The sequence below is a fragment of the Rhea pennata genome, chromosome 15 (assembly GCF_028389875.1).
Source record: "Rhea pennata isolate bPtePen1 chromosome 15, bPtePen1.pri, whole genome shotgun sequence".
Taxonomy (NCBI): domain Eukaryota; kingdom Metazoa; phylum Chordata; class Aves; order Rheiformes; family Rheidae; genus Rhea; species Rhea pennata.
The window spans coordinates 14,220,184-14,239,630 of NC_084677.1; the positions used below are offsets into that span (position 1 = coordinate 14,220,184).

Here is a 19,447-nt window from a genome sequence, read left to right on the forward strand (position 1 = left end):
CTTCTGAACTAGGGCATCTCCCCGCAACGGTGTACGCGGTTCGCTTGTCCTCTCCTACGTGCACGGCCAGGAGACAAGCGAGGGAGGGAGCGCTGTTTAGCCAGCACTCATGTGTTCTCACCTAGATAGAGGAATACTGATTCGCCCCCCCAGTCGTGCAGATACCACATCTACCTGTCTGTCAAACCTTTCTTCATACAAGAGACCACAAAATACTTCAGAAACCAGGAGTCTTATTTCACAAATATTTACTACTAGGTGTAAGTAGATCCACAGAGGCCAAAGGAACAAGCATTACATCTAGGCTGAACATCTGAGCAACCAGGCCAGGGAACTGATATATTCAAAGGCTGCATATTCCACTAATGAAATTAACTCCTATAAAAGGGAATAAATTAGATGATTACAAAGTAAAGAACACTGCCTCAGTATGAACTGTCAGTAGAACAAAAGTGTTCAGAATATAATTGCCAGAGGTAGGGCTGGTAACTATTACCTTAGCGATAGCAGATGCCACACAAGGTAAAGATCATTGGTCTGTGGGCTCTTTTACCACTACGGCAGTTTCCAACTCCGTATTAGATGGCCTGGATTTTAAGAAAAATCCAGAGCTTGTGAGCTCTACGGAGATACCCCCGGGAATTAATATGGATACAGACATTTGTCAGTTCTTTGTGCACATAAATAACATATGGTGACAGTCTTTACACAAATAAACCTCAAAAAGCTCCCTCATTATACAAGATACTCTACTTAAACAATCACTACAAAATAATTACTCTATATGTATTCATAGTTACTAAATATATCATAGGTTTTTATATACACCCATAACACAGTGTAGCACATCATCTTTTAAGCCTCATGTTGGCTTTCTTTAAAAATGAAAAATATTTAACTTAAGCAAATCTTCCAAGAAAGTCAGGTTTCCAAAGAAAGAATGAGCTGTTTTTACCATTTTTCAAAGGAATTAAGTTGATACAGCAAGAACTCATGTTTGCGAGTCTAATGTGTGGAATGCAGACTAGGGAACACAGAACGGATAAAAATCAATGCTTTAAAACAGAAATCAGTTTAGTTTTTAATGTGGTCTCGAACAGAACTGCAATTGGAGTGTACATCTGTCAAAGCTAAGCTCACTATAACCATTATAGCCATTTAAACAAATTGAAAACGTAAATCAGCTCAATATGCCAAATCAATTCGCCATGCATCTCGTATCTATGTTACTGTCACCACAGTAGGATTCGTGACATATGTACTGTACAGTAGTCTGCCTGTTTTAATAAACAGTATAAATAAAATTCAAAGGGAAAATGTTACAACTTACATTACAGAAAGGCCCTATCTTTCTTCAAAACTTAGGGCTTTCAGTTTGTTTTGCTGAAAAGCTTTTACCAGCATCAAAGCACATTTGACATTAACACTGATTAAAGCAAATAGATAAATTGCAAAGCCTCTGAGAAAACTGAACTGTTCCTTCAATTTACTTGGACCACCCCTGAAGAAAGGAGATCTTTATCAACAGCTTCGCTGTTATTCACAGCTTGGGTGAAAACCACTATCAGCTGGCTTTTTCACTTTTTCTCTTCCTGGTCTTTTCCGAATTTTAAGAGCTATTCTTATAGAGAATAAGAAAGGGAAAAAGGAAAAAAAAGGGGGGGGGGGGGAAGAGTGCTACCTTCAAGGTACAACCAGCAACAGCTGTATACTCTAATTCACAACCTCATGAAACCAAACTGGGGAAACAGAAAAGCTACAGCATCCAGATAAACCAGTTCTTAGGGGAAGACAGCAAAAACATACAGGAGCAACTGCAACTTGTAGCTCTGGAGAATAAAGCATTAGAGATGAGCGATTATGTGTTTTCTCAAATACAACAATTGCAATAGTCTCTGGCATTGAGGCCCCATGCAACTAACTGTGTGCTTAAGTGCTATGCCAAAGTCAGGTTTTTTAAGATAATTAGTTCCCTGAAGAAACATCCCTTTTGCTAATAGTGACTGAGGCCAAAATAAGAAAGAACCAACCGGCTTCAAAGAAAAAACCAAGGTAGCAACTACTGCTGTTCTAATTGCAGCAATAAACAAAGTATTAAGTGCATTAAAATGGATCTTACAGTTCTGGCAAATTGCAAAGAGCAGGAGTGTTAGGGGCCATAAGTGCCTGGGAACAAACATATGCTCATGTTGATTTCTCAGGACACTTTCTTATTTATAACTGTTTGGTAAGAGAATTTTAACAAAGCTCTGTAGCTGGAGCCCATAAAAACACACTGTGCAGAAATACATTGAGTCACGTAACACGTTTGCACCCTGGATGCTAATATACGGTATTAAGCCCCTGAGTCCAGTCCCAGAAAAGCAGAGAGGAGACCTCACAGCTGAGTCATTCTGGCAGCAGCTCTGGGATCTGCTATTAGCTCCAATGGGGAAACGCAAGAATTACAGACACATGCAGAGGCCCTGCAGGGAAATCACTGGAAAAGGCCAGCTATAGAAAAAAGTTTATAGGGTTGGGATTTTTTAATAGAAAAATCACTGTTACAAACATTAATCCATGTTTCTTATAGGAAACCACCGTCATGAATTAAAAGATAACACAAAAACACTTTGGAATATATTGTTTAAATATGCAACTATGCAGAGACCACGTATGAAGTATTCTGAAATAAAGAAATAAAATAAAAATCAACAAATCTCAGCAAGTTCAGAATGTTTCTTAAGACTTCCAGATAAACCCTGTTCGATGGCATTAAATCAAGGCAGAGCTAAGGAACAGCTAACATTTCTGTGCCATTTTTTATATGAACTACTACACTGAAATGCACTCTAAGCGTTTATTTTTTCCACGAGAAATCTACCTCCTTATTTCCCCTGGAAAGGTCTAAGTTTCCATGAGCTGTTAAAATTTTCACCAGCATGAGAATATTCCTAATAGCTCTAATAATTAGAGGACACTTAACATCAACAGGTATCTGTGCATTTTGACCTCTAAAACTGACCCACCAGCACCATTCACACCAGGCAAGATGCACTGGTCAGACAGCACTCTGGGAAATCTGAATTCAGAGATGAACCCAGTTCTTAGTTTGGAGAGAAGAGGCTGGGACTGGCCAGCTTTCCTATTCCTATTCAATATATTCCTCAGAGTGATGAGCCCCAAGAAGGCCCAGCACAGAGCCCAGGCGCCGGAGGGCTGGCAGCATTCGGAGGGGGCAGTTCGGGCATGGGCACTGCCTCCATAGGGATCTCCTGCTTCGGAGAGGGGCCAGGCCGGGTCTCCCAGGGCCGGGAAGCTATGGAGGCAGCTCTGCTCACTCACCCCCCAGGACCACCCGGGCCTCCTCTTGCACAAAAGCCGTGCTATGATTCGTGTGACACAGCAGTAACTCGGGCTCTATCCAAAAGGCCTGTGCGAACACGAGCAGCGCTAGGTAAAATCACAGTGCTGTTCAGATTCAGGGAGGTTAAAGCTCCGACTTGAATGCAAAACGCAATTCATCCAGTTTGCAGAACGTTTCTCTAACCCTGCAAAAATCCAATTCTGCAATTGTGGGAAAGGACGTTGGAGAAACCTGCCCCACAGCCCCCTACCACTCCCCCCTCTACCGCCCGCACTGCCTGGCTCGCAATGGCCAGTGATGAGACAGATGTAGGAATATATTTGTATGTTTTCCAAGCCTTCCCTTTCAAAAGCTAGCAGCTACCTGTTCCAAACCCCATACCCCAAAGATGCTTAATCTGCCTTTTTCCTTCTGTCTTCTGCCTGTGGGGGGAACAGACTTGTTATCACTGCGCTGTTTGCATCCGGAATTTCAGAGCCCTGCTCCCACAGCTGCACGCCCGCAGCAGGAGGTGGTGTGCACCATATTGCATAAAAGCAGCTCTTTTGTGCACCGCCTTTGTCTGCTGCCATCTGCCGGGGACGGGGACACCACTCACACGCAAAATGCACGCTTGCTTCCTCCTCCGTGCAAAGACATCTAATTGCAAATCCTGTATCTCTGGGCACAGGCAAGCAGGATCTCCACTGTAAAGTGTTTTAAAGCTCTCAGACCCCTATGAAATGTTTTCCCCTGTTCCATTGTGGTAAACATGACTCATAGCTGCACATTAGTTATCTTCTTTTTCCAAAGCATCTCTAAGAAAGAACCCAATTTTAAGTCTTCTGTAAGAACTCGGAGCCAGTTCCTGTGATTCTCTTGTCACCTATAGCCAGGTACACTTGAAGCTAACCCAAATTGCTCAGATCAAGCCTCATTTGTGCTTGATTATTCATAACATCACCAGAAGAGGCTAGAAGGGCTCCGTCCATCCCAAGAGCATTTTTCGGGGAGAGCAGGCTGGAGGGGGTTCTTTCTGCTGCTGGCATCTACCAGTCTCCTTGGGGCTGCAGTGAGTTTTTCCAGACCTGACACTATGAATCTCCACAAGTTGAGATAAAGACGTTCTCTGCAGCCACGAACTGTAGCATATCCTCTAGAATCGCACCTAGACAGTGGCTGGACTGTAGTGCCAAGGTCCTACCTAGGCTAGATCTGCTTCTGACAGCATCACCGTTTAAAACACACTGATTAGATTTGTTTAAATGGACTGAAACTCTTCAGAGAGCTGAGGCTGCAGGAGTCCGTCCAAAACTCCCTACACTGTAACACAGGTGATAATTAATATTTATCAGTAGTATAAATTGCCATTTTAGAGACAGTCAAGACTTATAATCTAGTCAGCAAGAGAACCAGGGGCAGAGTGTCACGGATTACATCTACATCAGGAGCATGACTTTCAGCAAAATGTTCTTTACTGACCCTCCCGACAAAAATTACAATGTCACCCCTCATTTTTACTGCACTTCAAGCACAAGAAAGCAGCTGAGTTGAGAAATGTTTTTTCCCCATGCACTTTAATAGCCTATTTCAATTTCTAGCTGCAAGGAGCAAAAGGGTCTTTGTGGCTGCTAGTTGTTGTGCAACTGGTTGTATTTCCTTCGGCTTGACTACAAAGAGGGTTGCCATAGCCTAAAGGTCTAGGCATATTGTCTTAGTTAATGACTTAATTTACTCTATACAAATCAGTGCTGAGACATTCTCATTTCTTAAAAATGATGTAGGCTTGCTTCCATTTAGCTGTGGTCCCTAAGGAACCATTAAGTTAAATCAATATAAGCCATTCTTAAACAGTCATCAGAGCTTAAGTGTGCATCTACACACCAAAACTAGTCGTAAAAAAATCGACCAAGTGAAAACAATACTGGTTTGTGCAGAACATAACCTAGCATAGGTAGCGCCGTGGCTTATTTCTCTTGGTGGATTGTAATTGAGTATCAAAACTAGCTCAACCAACAACTGGTCTCAGAGAGAGGCTCTGTTGCAGCAGCTACTAGCTTTAAGAGGGAACCCTCCTCCACAGATCAGGGAGCCCATCAGCTTTAACAAACCATGAAGCCCCTCTGTGGCTTCACTGCCTCATTTACATCCCAAGAGCTTGTGAGGTGTTCACTCCAAGCACAGCCAGGCTAAAAGAGAGGCAAGGAAACTAATGGCTCCCTGGCTTGACCAGATTGCTACAGTCAGAAACATGAAACTTGTAAGAGAAGAGAAGACCCAAGATGATCTGTTTTGCAGGACAGCTCAGCTGGCTCTCCGTTAGAAGAGAAAACGGGCACCAAAGACTGCAGCAGCTCCCGGCAAGGCTCAAGTTGACCATAGGCTGCCAAGCGTTCAGGCTCAGGGTGCGATTTAGACAACGCATTTGCTTTGTCAGAAGATGATGTCCAGCTCTGTGAAGGCTTCAGCAATCAGTGGTAGCTGAGGCATGGAGCACATTAGCATCATCTCCAGGGGCAGTCTGTTTTCTCCCCCATGAGCCACAGATGAGATGTTATGATGACAGCAGTAGTCTGACCGTGCAAAGTAGATGCCTTGCAGGAGTGGCAGCAAAGCTCTAGTGACTGGGATTTGCTCCTTACGGACATTCAAAGTGAGCAAAGTAAACTTTTCCCTGCTGCTTACTGTTGTCACTGAGAAAAACAGTGTGCAAAGACAGGATAACAACAGAAAGGCAGAGAAAGCAGACAGAAGAAAGTTGAAAATTAAAACAAACTCCTCTGCGCCTTGCACAGATGGAAGGAAATTTCTCTGTAAAGTTCCCATCATCATAAAAACCCTTGCTTCTGTGTAAAGAAGCAACTGAGCTTTGAGGGGGAGAGGAAACTCAGCAGAGGAGGGAGAAAGCCAGCTAAACAAAGTTTGATCAAAGGGGGGAAAGAAAGAAAGTAAAATAAAGTGGAAAAGCACTGAGAGGACAGCTGGATGAGACACAAGGAAGAGCTGTTAACTGCTCAAACATTTTATTGCATCCACACATAAATTTTAAGCATGTTCAACACCAGGGTGACTGCTAAGTAACCCACTTTACAAGGGGTAGGTTTGTGCTCAAGAATCAGCAATGTCCAGTTTCCACAACAGCAGATGCACTGCAGTTACCAGCCGCACGTACGGTGACAATATTCGGTCAATGAGTTTTGAGGTCACCAATACAGCCCATGCTGAACAAACCCAGAACATATGGCAATTCATGTGCTGAAACTGCCAGACTCAATTATTAACTGATTGGAGTACATATGGTGCTCGCAGACGGTATAAATCTCTCAATGTAAAAAATGCTAGAGACCATTGAAGGTGTCAGCATGAGTCTTTCTTGCAGATCCCTCTTCATTAAAGTTTCATATGGAGCCAAGTGTGTTGTAATAAAATGACTATTAATGGAGTTATATTTATGATGATTTCTCTTTTGTGCAGCTGGATTTAACTTTTCAAACCCTCAACTCCACATCAGAGCTTTCTCACCATAGCTGCCGCATGAACAGAGGCTCTAGATACAGGGCTTCTTGCTTTCTCATATTTCCCTTGAAACTAGAGTTAATGGGTGCTAAGGTAGTAAAAATTCAGCAAGACAGAGACTAGTATCAAAACTGTTAATGTTGCCAGCATCAAAATGAAAATCCATGCCACGATAGAAATGCAGCTAGGGTTCAGTTTATTTTAAGCACGCTGGCCACAGACAAATTCATTCCCTCCTCAGCTCCAAAACACACTTTTTAAAAGATGGTGAGTGACACTTCATTAACCACTTGAAATCGGCTGACATAGCCTGCTTGCTTTCTGAGCCACCATTTCGGATGGCATTTTTCCTGCATCTGCCCTGTGCTTTACACTCCACACCCTGTAAAGTGCTTCACTGAACCTCTACAGACAGATCGACGTTACTATAGGGGGGCCAGGGCAGGCAGTCCTGGAAAGGATAAAGCAATCATTTCCAGCCCCAGAGCAGACTACGTGTTTGCATGCTCATGCATAAGAGAGCCAGCTTTTGTCATCAGTCATCAGTGACGGGGATTTAGAGAGTTCCCCACCAGCCTCTCTTTGTCCTCCAGCCCCGTCCCGGTGGGCTTTGCTAGGACTATTTCTTACAGAGCAACACCTCAGTTTTAAAGCGATCTGGGTTGAAAACATCCTTCCTCATTTCAATTCCTGGAAAGGGGCTTTTAATCCAGATGATGTCTGCGATCCAAACACAGCAGCCAGCACAGCCTAGGTGGCTGCGCTCGGAGGGAGCCTGAGCACTAAGTCGGAGCATCACGGAGCTCCACCTCACAGCCCACGTTAATAAGCTCCCCGCGCTCGACCCGCCAGAGCCTGCATGCCTCTCTCATTCCCTGCGTTCTTTTAAAAGGCTTCCCACACCCGTTACATGGATGGGAAAATCACTGTTTTTGGAGTAAAGAAAAATCCTTGTTTAGAACATCACTTTTTGCCAGTATAACTTCTTCAGATGTGGGGTTGCTGGTAAGAAATTAGGAGAGAGGGAAAAAAAAAAAAAAAAAAAAAGGGAGAGAGAGAGAAGAGTTAGGAAGTTTTATGACTATCAACTGGGGAACACAGAACAAGATTTCAGAAAACGAAGCTCTCAGTAGCAGGAAAAAAATCTGTGATAAAACACGTCGGGAGAGAGAAATGGTGTGAATTTTAAGGTGTACAAAAAAACTGCTTTAGCTGAAAGATACAAACTACAAAACATACTGCACAAAGCAGCATTTGCCTTCGAGGCTTTTAAGGCCTGTCTAAATGCAAGGTGCTTGTGGACTGCAGCAACCTCTGCCATTTCTCGGGGAGACGCGGTGCGCATGGGCCGCGAAAGGACCACTCCTGGGACAGCAGCACAACGCTCACAGCACCAGCCAGCCACCAGAAGCACTCCTCTGCCAGCATACCTGCCGTAACTCGCCACGGCATCTCCATCCACTACCAATCCTAACTCTTCTCCACACTCTAACCTACTTAGCCGAGCGCAATTTACAGCGTCAGCCTGGCCTGGACAGCTCGGATCCAGCCCCGGGAGCTTTCCTCACCGCTCGCCCAGACTTTACCAGAGCTCAGAAAAGCAGCGAGCATCGCTGCTGCGGGCGCGCTGCCTGCACCAGGGTGCTTTGCGGTCCTCCGTCCTGCTTGGCGAGCTGTTGGTGGACCACCCTCCTAGCCCAGCTCCATCAGGCGCTCCTGGGACGCCCCAATCCTTCTGTCACATTTTAACTTAAACATGGGTTACGTTCCTCTTTTCCCTCCCTCCCTCTGTGCCAGAAACTGTTTATCCCACACTTCCGAAACACCAGAGGCTCCAAGTTGCCTCATTCTTGTCGTCTCCTCTCTTTGCTTCTGAGATGAGTCATGCAGGTGTCAACACTTCTAAAATTTGTACGGAGGTGCAGCAGAGCAGGGAGGATGCAGAGCATTACGTTAGACGTTATTAATAGCTGTGATCGACCAGTTCTTTCATCTAGAGGCCATGGATTAAAGCTGCTGGTCCTGGTGACGAGACACCAGGAGTTCTGCCTGTACCCCAACTTCCCTTTTCAGTTTTCAGATTTTACCACAGGCACTAGGAAAAAAAACTTCTCCCAAAATTTCAAAATAGATTGGATTCAGCAGTCACCATTACAGTCAGAAAGGCAAACACAGTCCAGTGAAGGGTAAAATTTTACTTTACAAGGGGAATATCAGGTCTTTGAATCCTGCTTCTAGCAAAGTCTTTAAAAGGCTTAAAGGTTGACATCACAAAAAACAAGCCTCCTGAGAACAGAGCTCCTTTCTAAAATTTTCCATGTAGCCCTTAATCCGTGCCCATGAAGATACACTTAGAATTGGTTATAAATAATAAAAAGAGTGTAGGAATTTTGCTATTGCCTAAAGACACCGTGCACATTTGACCTTCTATTCAACGAAGCATTTAGGGACCTTCTGTCAGTCCAAAGCCACTGATAGAAACACTAAGAAAACAGGATAAATTAGCCACCGATCACTTTCCGTCAGCGTTATTTAATCCTGCTCTGTCTGGCATTAAGCAAAGTAGCACTCAAAAGTCAACAGGAAGGAACTCAGAGAGACGAACTCAGGCAAGATTTCATTTCATCTGATGCCACTAACTTCTCTACAGACTTGCCTAAACTTAACACAATTCCTTCTGAGAAACAGGAATGAAGTGATCTAGAATTCTCCAATATTGAGTTCATATTACACTGCTCTGCTTGCACAACTCTGGAGACAGAACTATGACCCTGGACTACAATCAGTAGAGTCAAGTCCCCACCTCCCAGCAGAAGAAGAGAGCATTTTTAAGGATGACAGAATCAACTAAGGGGTTTTGTGTGCAGTGGGGCAGTTCAGTCTATAGCTTCAACCGGAACCCCAGGACCATTGATTTCCCAAAGTTTTACTCCACTTGGATTATGGGATCTATAAATCTATATGACGGTAGAACCAGACATGAAGAAAACTCACACACTTATGTTATTGCAAAACCTACGTAATAAAACTGTCAAGCTTTAAGATCACAGACATTTTCCAAATGTTTCAATCCAGGACTATAAACCCCATTAGACTATGACAAAAATACAACAGAGAAGAGAGGAACTATCTGGCAAACGCATGGTGTTACTGACCTCATGACAGCCACGTTTCAGAATAAAAATCTACATAAAAAGAGCTAATAATAACAATAAAGTAATTCCTACAAGAAATACTGCTTTCTCTGGAAAAAATGTTTTTCCAGACAAAACTCAAGTATAAAAAAATCGTTAGTACAGTTACTAGTGTTCTGGGGTTTTCAAACCGAACGTCAAGAAATGAAAAATTAACCGCAGACATACTGTACTTCTCACTTCTGTGAGCACATCATATCACTAGGCAATTAAATCTTAAAGGTCTTAACTCCTTCACCAGTGGTGTTAGAGAATGATGCCTCTTTATACCTCCAGCTCAGCGTTATGAGCATGCAACTTCTGCACCATTTCTTCCGCCTCTCTCATCCGCCGGTTCAGCTGGGGCGAGTGCTCCGAAGGCGTCAGCTCACTGTCGTATGACTCCAGGATTGCTCTCATTCCATCCCGCTCCTGGCGGGAAGAACAGAAATAACTGTTAGGGATAAAGTCCTGATATCCATTGGAGAAGATGGATGCTGGAACAAAAGAATATGTTTTTCACTATCGTTCTTTTAGATGATAAAGAACCCCTAAAAGATACGCATGCATCATCTTCATAAGGGCATCATCCCACAAACACGGGCACCCGGAGCACTAATGAAATGTTGCCAATCTGGGGACTGAAAATTTGGACTGTTTTGTGCATATAAACGGCATATTTCTTTCTGGAAAGCAACACGCATGCACTGTAACAAGCACAGAGCAACTAAGAGCAGAGCATTTTGTTTTTCATAGAGACACCATTCTAACTCATCATGGCTGGAGGTTTCTTCAGCAAAACGTGTAGTGTAGTACTTGATATTTCTCCTGCCAAAGAGTTCTAGCAGTGAACGAACAAAATCGTGACAACAGAAATAAAATGGATTTGACAATCAAAGTAGTCGAGAGCACATATCCTCTAAAAGGCACGTGACCGACAACTTGTTGAACACTACCACAGTCAGTGTTTACAATAAATATATTCTCTACAAAACGTTAATTGATGAAAAGGTGTTTGAATCCCTTTGCTATTTGTTGGCAATGCTAACCAAGCACTTTCAGAGAAAAAGAATCCCTCTCCTCTCTCTGAGGGTTTTCATATCCCCACATATAAAACTTGAGTTGTAAGCTAAAGGCAAAACTTTCTGTTGGGACCCCTCGTTGAAAATTTTAAGTATTACCAACTTAACAGCACATAGCACCCACCTCCAGGACGTTGCTGGAAAAGAAAAGTGGGGACAAAGGGCTGAACAGCATTTCGAAAGGGCAGGCATGTTTTAAGGAGATTACTGTTTACCGTGCAATATGCAGAAAGGGATTAGACAGCTGATGAAGTGTTTTTGTTTCGACCATACTGAAGAACCTTGATGTCTGTGAGGCTATAGAACAGAGTCAAAGCAGCACATTTCCCTGGCATAACTCAAAACAACAAAAAATTCTAGGAAATCCTACAGTGCTGCTTCCTTTCCATTGCTGAAGTTTGCTGTCTTACCCTATTAGAGGAATGCACAAGCGCTCCAGACAAATCCGTTTTCTAGTGTGAATTCTGCCATCACAGAAGGCCAAAGATCACTCAGCTTTCTAGCTCTTCAGCGCACATCCAGACAAGGTCACTACGCTACATTGAACCTGAAGCACATCATAAACCAAACTTAAGTCATGTTGCAATGCTTTGCTGGGATCCTGCTCTCTAGGGAAAATCAGGAATTACTGGGATGGGGGGGGGGGAGTCCTTTCCCCTCATGCCCAAATGGAAAAAAAGTTGAATTTCAGACAGTGAAGGTGATGCTAACTGCTCGGTTGAGCAAGCCTAAGTAAGGAGATTGCCTCCTCCTCCAAAATCTAAAGGTCAAACACTGAACATACACATGGGAAAGGGAAGGAAAATTCAAATTCAAGGTGTGAAAACAAGAAGGGGACTGCCAGAGGTGTAATGTGTGTTCAAAGCATGCTTTGTATTGAAAGGTCAACCAAGATGGTTGGACCGGTCAGCAGCTACAGGAACTTCAAGACCAAAGAATAGCCTGAGGCTGAAGGAACTGAGTTAATATAGAAATGAAGAAAAGCAGATTTTAACATGGAACTGATTATTAGCTTCTTGCTCAGGCCTGGCTGAAGAGAAGTTCTGATCCAAGGAAAGAACAGTTTTGCCATAAGCTTTTGAAAAAATTATTGACCTGACAGATGCATGAAAGGAACTACTTTCATGTTACTGCAGGAACAGAAACTCAGCTGCACCCTTCTACAAGGAACTTTTTTACTAAAAAAGTAACAGTCCAGGATCCTTCCATCATTCCCCTCCCTCACCAACACACACGCACCACTCAAATCTGCAAACTTGTACCCTGGCTCAACAGACAACTTTCACTCCCTGTTTATTGCAGAATTATCGTCTAGAACACAGAAGGGAATGTAATGACTACATTTACTGTATTTATTGGTTTGATCCTTGCATATTGTTGCAATTAGATCTGCAATTATAACATCCTTTCTCTCCTTTTCTCTGTACTACAATCTGCTCTGCTATCCCAACTTTCTGCTAAGCATCTTTCATCAACATGACGGTTTAACACAGCAATGCTCTCTCCACTGCAGCAGGGCAGTCCTGAAATCGCTACCATTTTTTTCAGTGGCAACAGGACCCCCCGGCAATTTGCAGCACACTTGGCTTCCAATTAACTCCTGAATATTATGTATTCAAGTTACCCCCAGCAAGATCCTAGCAGCTTCCCAAGCTGTTCAGCCACAAGGAGGACAAACTTCTGCTTTCATGTTAGGATGGGGAAATCTGTATGGGAACAGGACGTCTCTATGGGGGGGGTCTTTTCCTAAAAATTAACTACAGACCTTGAGTTTCAAAGCCTTTCTCTGAAGAGAGGAGCAAATTTGTCAAGGAAAAAATACGTACAGTAAACCAGAGCACAAGCTGCACTGAAAAAGGCTGCAGAAAAGCTGAAAGAAAGGGCAGTACAATTAAACACTTGGATCCTGGTGATTAGTTCTCATCTTTAATTACTTCTAATTATTAATATTGTAATGAAAATCAATTCTCAGCTTCCAATAGGTGGTCGCCAGCTCCATCTTCAAGTTGTTCCCTATCAAGGGCACTTACTGAAAGCTTTTCCCTCCCTCCTAAAGATCTTTTAGTTTGGCAGGAAATAGAAACTCTTATTGAGAAATCCTCCAAGTAAAAACATGTAATCCTAATTTTCAAATGCCATGCTATCTCAGCATCCCACACCACAGGATACCTCCCAAGAGACTTTAATATACCCTTTCTAACCTTTTTCAAACATCTTCAGCTTTTCTGCTTTATATAAGGGAAGCATCCAGTAAAATTACTAAAAAGTGGTCCCTCTGGGAATTTCTGACACGTACCCAGCACAGGACATCTTCGCTGAACCACCCCTCAAAGCCCACCACTGCAATGACAGCTCACCAAAAGTAATTCCTGCTCTCCTAGTGTCCTTACACAGCTGACTTTTCCCTTTTTTACCTTGGCTAGGTTCACACCAACACAGAAATGAAAATACAGCTTAATCTAAACATGCCCTAAAAGCACAATAACTGGTTTTGATGTTCATTATAACCTAGGAAATGAATACCCCAAAGCAAACTCTGGTGCTACGGGATGCAGCTGTGTTTGCCTGAGGAGGCAGAAGTTTGAACGAGAGCAAGGATAGAGCATTTTTCAAAGATTAAGCAATCTCCCTTCGCTCTGCCAGCAATAGCCAATTCACCAAACGAATACATCTCCTACCGGCCCACAAGCAGCCACAAAGAAACCATGTTTGACCATCTCCACCACAACCTGGAGCTGATCCCATGAAAATCCACCATGTGAACACGCAGGATCCCACCTTTCACAACCACTCCAAGATCAAGCTTCTCCCCAGCTCTCCCGCCCCCTCCCCTCGTCCTTCCTGCATAAAGCCAAAATTGGACTTCTTTGATGAGTAGCTGTTAGATAAAGAGCTGTTGCTTTTGCCAGCACTCATGCACCGGAGGGCTACAAGAGTGTTTTAGCAACAACAGTAATGTAAGTGGGCTTCTCTGGGATTTTAAGGTTAATTTGGGGGAAAGACCTGGGAGTCGTTAACCTGAACATCTTCCCCGCTAACAACCCTCCGGTGGCGGCGGCGCTGCTGCCGCCCGTCTCGGCGCCCGGCCTGCGGCTTCAAACGCACCCGCGTTCCCACCGGCCTATTGGAAACAACTGGAGAGAGAGTAAAACACAGCAAAAAAATTAGTGTACGTAAGGTCAGGTGGCATTTCAAACTCGGCCTCTATTCCTGTTGACGTTTGTTAGCCCCTCCTCAAACATATATACACCGAATTCACTGTAGACTTTCTAATTAGTTGAAGAGGAGGAAAAAAAAATCAATAAGAAAGAAATTAAAGTTACAAATCTAACTGAAGTCAGGCACACGCCCAGGGAAAATTTGTTCCTGGGGTAAAGTTTATCTAGTGTCATAATTTTATTGAAATCCTATATCTTCCTATTGACTTTTATAGTTTCAAGCTGGGTGCCAGAGTTATCATTATTAGAGTTTCAGCGTTGCTTGCAGGCCCGAGATTTGGAGGGTTTTTTTTTCCTTTTAAAAACAAGCTGTAATTGTCTGTTTTATTGATCAATAAATCTTTCAACTGCCTCTCTCACGCAGGTTCCAGTCTGCTAAGTCTCCTGCACCACACTCTGAAAGAAAACAGTTTTGGGGGCTGTTTTTTTTAAATTTATTTTTTTTTTTTTTAAGAACAGATTGTTTTGTCATTAGCAATGAAAGAGCAGGAATCGCCCTGGTCCGTTCTGATAATGGCTTTTTAATGACACATTCTAGTCACAGTAAAATCTGATTTATTTCCACATGAGTGAACTTCAACTATTAATCCCAAACCCAAACACGCAGCTCGCTCCCTGCCTCCCTTCGGCATGGATGCGAGCCTGACGGAGGAGAGGAGCTTGGAAAAGCAGAACCGTAAGCATATTCTCCCACTCGGGGCCTTTCTGTGATACAGAAATATTCCTATTCCTAGCGCTAGACTAACTTGCTGCTTAATTAACGATAATTTGGGGGAGAATGTTAATAGATTGCTTCATTATAGGAAATCAGTGGCAAGACTTCCCCCTCCTCTTCCGCTCCAGACTCCTAAATACAAATTAATGATAAGGGAAAACTTCAAAATGAGATTGAACTAAGAATACGGAGCATCAACATCAAACAGTTGCTATTTGCAATCAGGTCTAATTTAGCCAACTGTTCCAGAAATAAAAGAGAAAGATGAGTAACAGAGGCGCCCATGTATTTTTGTTTAAATTACATATATACTCATAGAAAGAGGGAGACAGTAACTGGGACTTGACCAGACATTTAACACTAGTAAAATTAGCTGCATGAGGTATGGAAACATACACCAAAATACGGTCAGAATTAATTAAAAGATACATAAGTTTATTAGATGGTGGCAGGACTCACCAAAAAATATACACTTAGGATACTTCAAAAAGTCAACAGTCTCTATGAGCAACTATCTTTGACAAACTCACAAACAGTTGCACAGGTCCTGAAAACTAGAAGAAAGAAGAGCCCCAACCTTTCAAAAGAGGGATAGGAGAGAGGAGAGACACTCTGGAAATTACAGATCACTTACTTTAAAACTTTGGTACCTTACAAAGTGCTTGAAGAAAATATTAACAATCAAATTGAAAGCAGCTAGAAAAGAATTAGTTCTAAGAAAAAACTGAGAACATGAATAATATTGAACCAGGCTAATTTCCTTCTTTGATAGGTAACTTGCCTACTGCATAAAGAGAAACACTAAATATGACAAATCTGACCTTCAGGGAGGTGTTTCTCAAAGGGGACGATCATCTACACAATTTGAGGACTGAATTTGTATCAAGGAGAAGAAATTTATGAAAGCAAAGCACACAGTCTTGCATGCTTTCCCTTCAGGTGATTTAAGATATGAAGTCTGAATGGCTTCTGAGAGTTGTAGACTCCAAATCTATCATCAGCGTGGCCACCATCAATGGCCAGCTCCTCTCACATGGTGTCCCATCTCTTCCAGCTCTTGCATGGGGCCTCTTGACCTCATCACACATGCCAATCACTGCACACCAATTGCCTCTAAGCACAAGCTAAGCTTGGAAATGTGATTTTTGAATATTTTACTTTCTGCAGTTGAATATTTTCAACTTTCTGCAGAGCAGAAAAAATATCAAATTCATAAGTAAATAACAAGTAAGTTTCTCTTTGTACAGGCTACTTGAAAAGCCATCTCTGAGATAGATAGATAGATGTGTATATATATATATACACACACACACACAAAACCTTTCACCACCACCATCACTGCAGTGTCAGAACACCTTCAAGAACTGCAGTAGCAAGATCAGGAATATGCCACCTGTCCCCATCTCTACCTCTTTCTGAAGAGACGCATGTGCAGTGGAATTCTTTTAAATTACATAAATAACTATATGTTAATGTTGTAAGTCACAAGGATGGAAGATGGTGAAACATAGGGCAGCCCAGAGCTCCTGGGAAACTCTGTTCCACGGTTTTCAACCAATTCCAAAAACCTTCTCCTTCCTCCTAATATGGTGCATGAGAGAAATAAAGAGTAGAGAAAAGTTATTCCATATAGTCATTCTACAGACAGTAAAAGGAAACTAATCCAGTCTTACAGGTGTCTTGGACCTCTTTATCAATACCTCTTTTGGAAGCATCAACTGTACCAGTGGCTACCTTGTTAAGCCTTACTTTGTAGTAAGATTATGTTTCAAAGATTATGTTCACATTTTACTACCTTATGAAACACAAGAAAAGCAAAAACAAGGTGACATCATGATACAACAAACAGTGGCCAGAAGACACAGCTGTGGCTAAAGGCACATTGGGTAGAAATGCTACTCTGAACAGACTCTGCTACTGCAGGAAAGCAGCTAGGAGGAGCTATATTCCCCCAGCTCCCAGCCCTCTGGGTGCACTGCTAACAAGTGCTAATCGCATCTTCCAGAATGGAGAAAAAGCAGAATCCTGTTTTGAAGAAAAGCAGCAAAAATAAAATTACCAGAGATCTCTCGAATCCTCCTCATCTACAACAGCAACTCCTACTACCAGAAGGCATGGCTCCCCTTTCTCTCACCACCTTTATCTTTTGTATTTATCTTTAAACCAAAATTTGCTATTCTCAAACCTCCAAATAGCCTCCTTCTCAGATACAGCCCTTTCCCAACATTTCTGTCTGTGGCTGACCTATTTTCACATTACTTTGCAAATTAGAACTGACTGCAGACACATATGTATGTACACACCATTGACTCTCTACTCCAGATCTCAATTAAAACAACATTTACAAAAAACCCAGTTAAGTCCATAACAATAAAAACATCCAGCAGATTTCACTACCCTTGCACTGACAAGAAGGACTTTAATTCAAAATATTCTTACCTCTCAATATGACTTGCTGTATATCAAGCCTCTGCTTGCATTTTTGCCCCTCAAACCAACATAAGTCTATTGCAGGAGTCTAAAGATAGATTTAACCTATCAAGAAGCCCTTCAGACGTATTGTCTCCTGCAGTCAAGGTTTATCCAACATAAATAACTTATTTCTTCTTTATAAATCCAAGTGCCTCCATCCCTGTCTAACATGACCAGGTGGGAAAGAGGTCCAAGTAACCAACGGGTTCTGTAATCGCAATCACACAGCAAAGCACGAATTAAGCCTCCTTATCGCTCTCACTGTTTCTCTACAACTGATGTTCTTCTTCACTTTTTCTAACATTCTCATAATGGAGCCATTTTCCTGCTAGTAAGTGTACCATAATATTAAGGATGAACATCAGCTTTCCATCCAAGGAACAAGGTTGGAAGTCTAGAGAAAGTAACCAAGGAGGAGAAACTGCAGCAAGAAAACATAACCATGCAGAAGAACCTGTACTGTGAGAAAGGGGAATGAAGACTGGTATTAGGTGCCAGAATTAGACACTCAGAAACACTCTTGTTTTCCTAATCATCATTTCCAACATTTTGGACAGACTTTGCAATCTGATTATTTAGCATAAATACGTATGCAGGTAGTACTAAATATACATAGTTTACACATAAAAATATATATGTACCTCTTACATACGCTTACATGCTGTAGGGTTTTGTCCAGATTTATAGTTCTTCCTTGCTAGCTATTGTCCCTCACCTCCAACTCTTCTTTACAGATGGCTCAGCTTCGCCTTGTATGCTGGCAATGGACCAGAGCAAATAAATCCACTGCAACACTTTTAATCCGTCTCTGATAAATCCCCTGCTTACTGTCTTCTGGAAAATTGTTCATGGTCCCTAAAAGCCTCATTTTGCTTGTAGCACATACATATGCCAGATGACAAGCAATCATACAACTGACACTGCAGCAAACTAAATATTATCTGACTAAAATACCCCTGGGGTCCTCTTGCTTCACAGTGAGTTTAACATGTTTAGTTATGTTTTCTAACCTCCTGCTGCTATAAAATAATTTTATGATTTTTTTTTTTCCATTTAACTCCCTTCTGCCGAAATGCTCACCACCACCTATCTGTAACACAAGCTCACGGCGTATTTTTTGACTCTTCGTTCGAGAAAAACCTCTCTGCCGTTTCCCCGCGCCCTGCTGCTCAAGCAGGGGCGAGCCTGCACCCGTGCAAGGCTGCCTTACTCGCCCGCCGCCGCGCAGGGGCTGCCCTCAGCCTCAGCCTTATCTGACAGCGCTTGCACAGCTCACATTTGAAAAACGCTCACTTCCAAACAAAATTTTAATACCATACCTTACTCAGCCCAGCCACGAGATTACCATCGTTGGCAAGGGAAAGGCATACAGCTGACAGGAAAATGTATTCATCCTTACTTACTGGCAATAGAAAACTAATATTTTATTCATTCATTCATTCAAAAAAAAAAAAAAAAAGGAAAAGAAAAAAGAAAAGAAAAGAAAAAGCCTTATCCAACCCTGAAAAGAAAGTTTGTGAGGCTGCATAAGATTCTCCTATTCTGTCTGTGTCTACAGCACATAAAAATTCAGCCCTATATTCATTCCCTCCCCTATGATTTCTTTTTCCTCCTGCTTAGTAAGTAACCCCAGATACTGGCCTCCAAATCTCTTAGCAGCCAGTTTCTTGCAGTTCTAACTGATTAAATATCATTAACATGAGAGAAAAATAAGGTGAACTGTGCTCTACGTCAGTGGAATTATCTTTGCAAAAGACTTTTTTGTGGAGGAGGCAGCACACTGGAGGCTCCGCGAGCTCCCCACCCAAGTCCCTGGAGCATTAAGAGTGTCCCAGGGAGCACTGAAGCATGAGGGCAAATCTGTTGCAAGGGGTTTTGAGAGGACAGACAAATCAGAGGAGCAAGTTCATCCAGTCAGCTCCATACAAAGCTAAATTGAACATGAA

At 42.5% G+C, this 19,447-nt stretch overlaps 1 protein-coding gene across 2 annotated transcripts in view; it reads right to left on the reverse strand.

Annotated features, from left to right (window-relative positions):
* Positions 1 to 19,447, reverse strand: part of MAD1L1 (mitotic arrest deficient 1 like 1) — a 362,358-nt gene that overhangs the window by 199,928 nt on the left and 142,983 nt on the right. For both annotated transcript variants that reach the window (XM_062587950.1, XM_062587949.1), the window contains exon 12: positions 10,306 to 10,446. In XM_062587950.1, the coding sequence (XP_062443934.1) occupies positions 10,306 to 10,446 (141 nt within the window). The remainder of the gene's footprint in view (positions 1 to 10,305; positions 10,447 to 19,447) is intronic.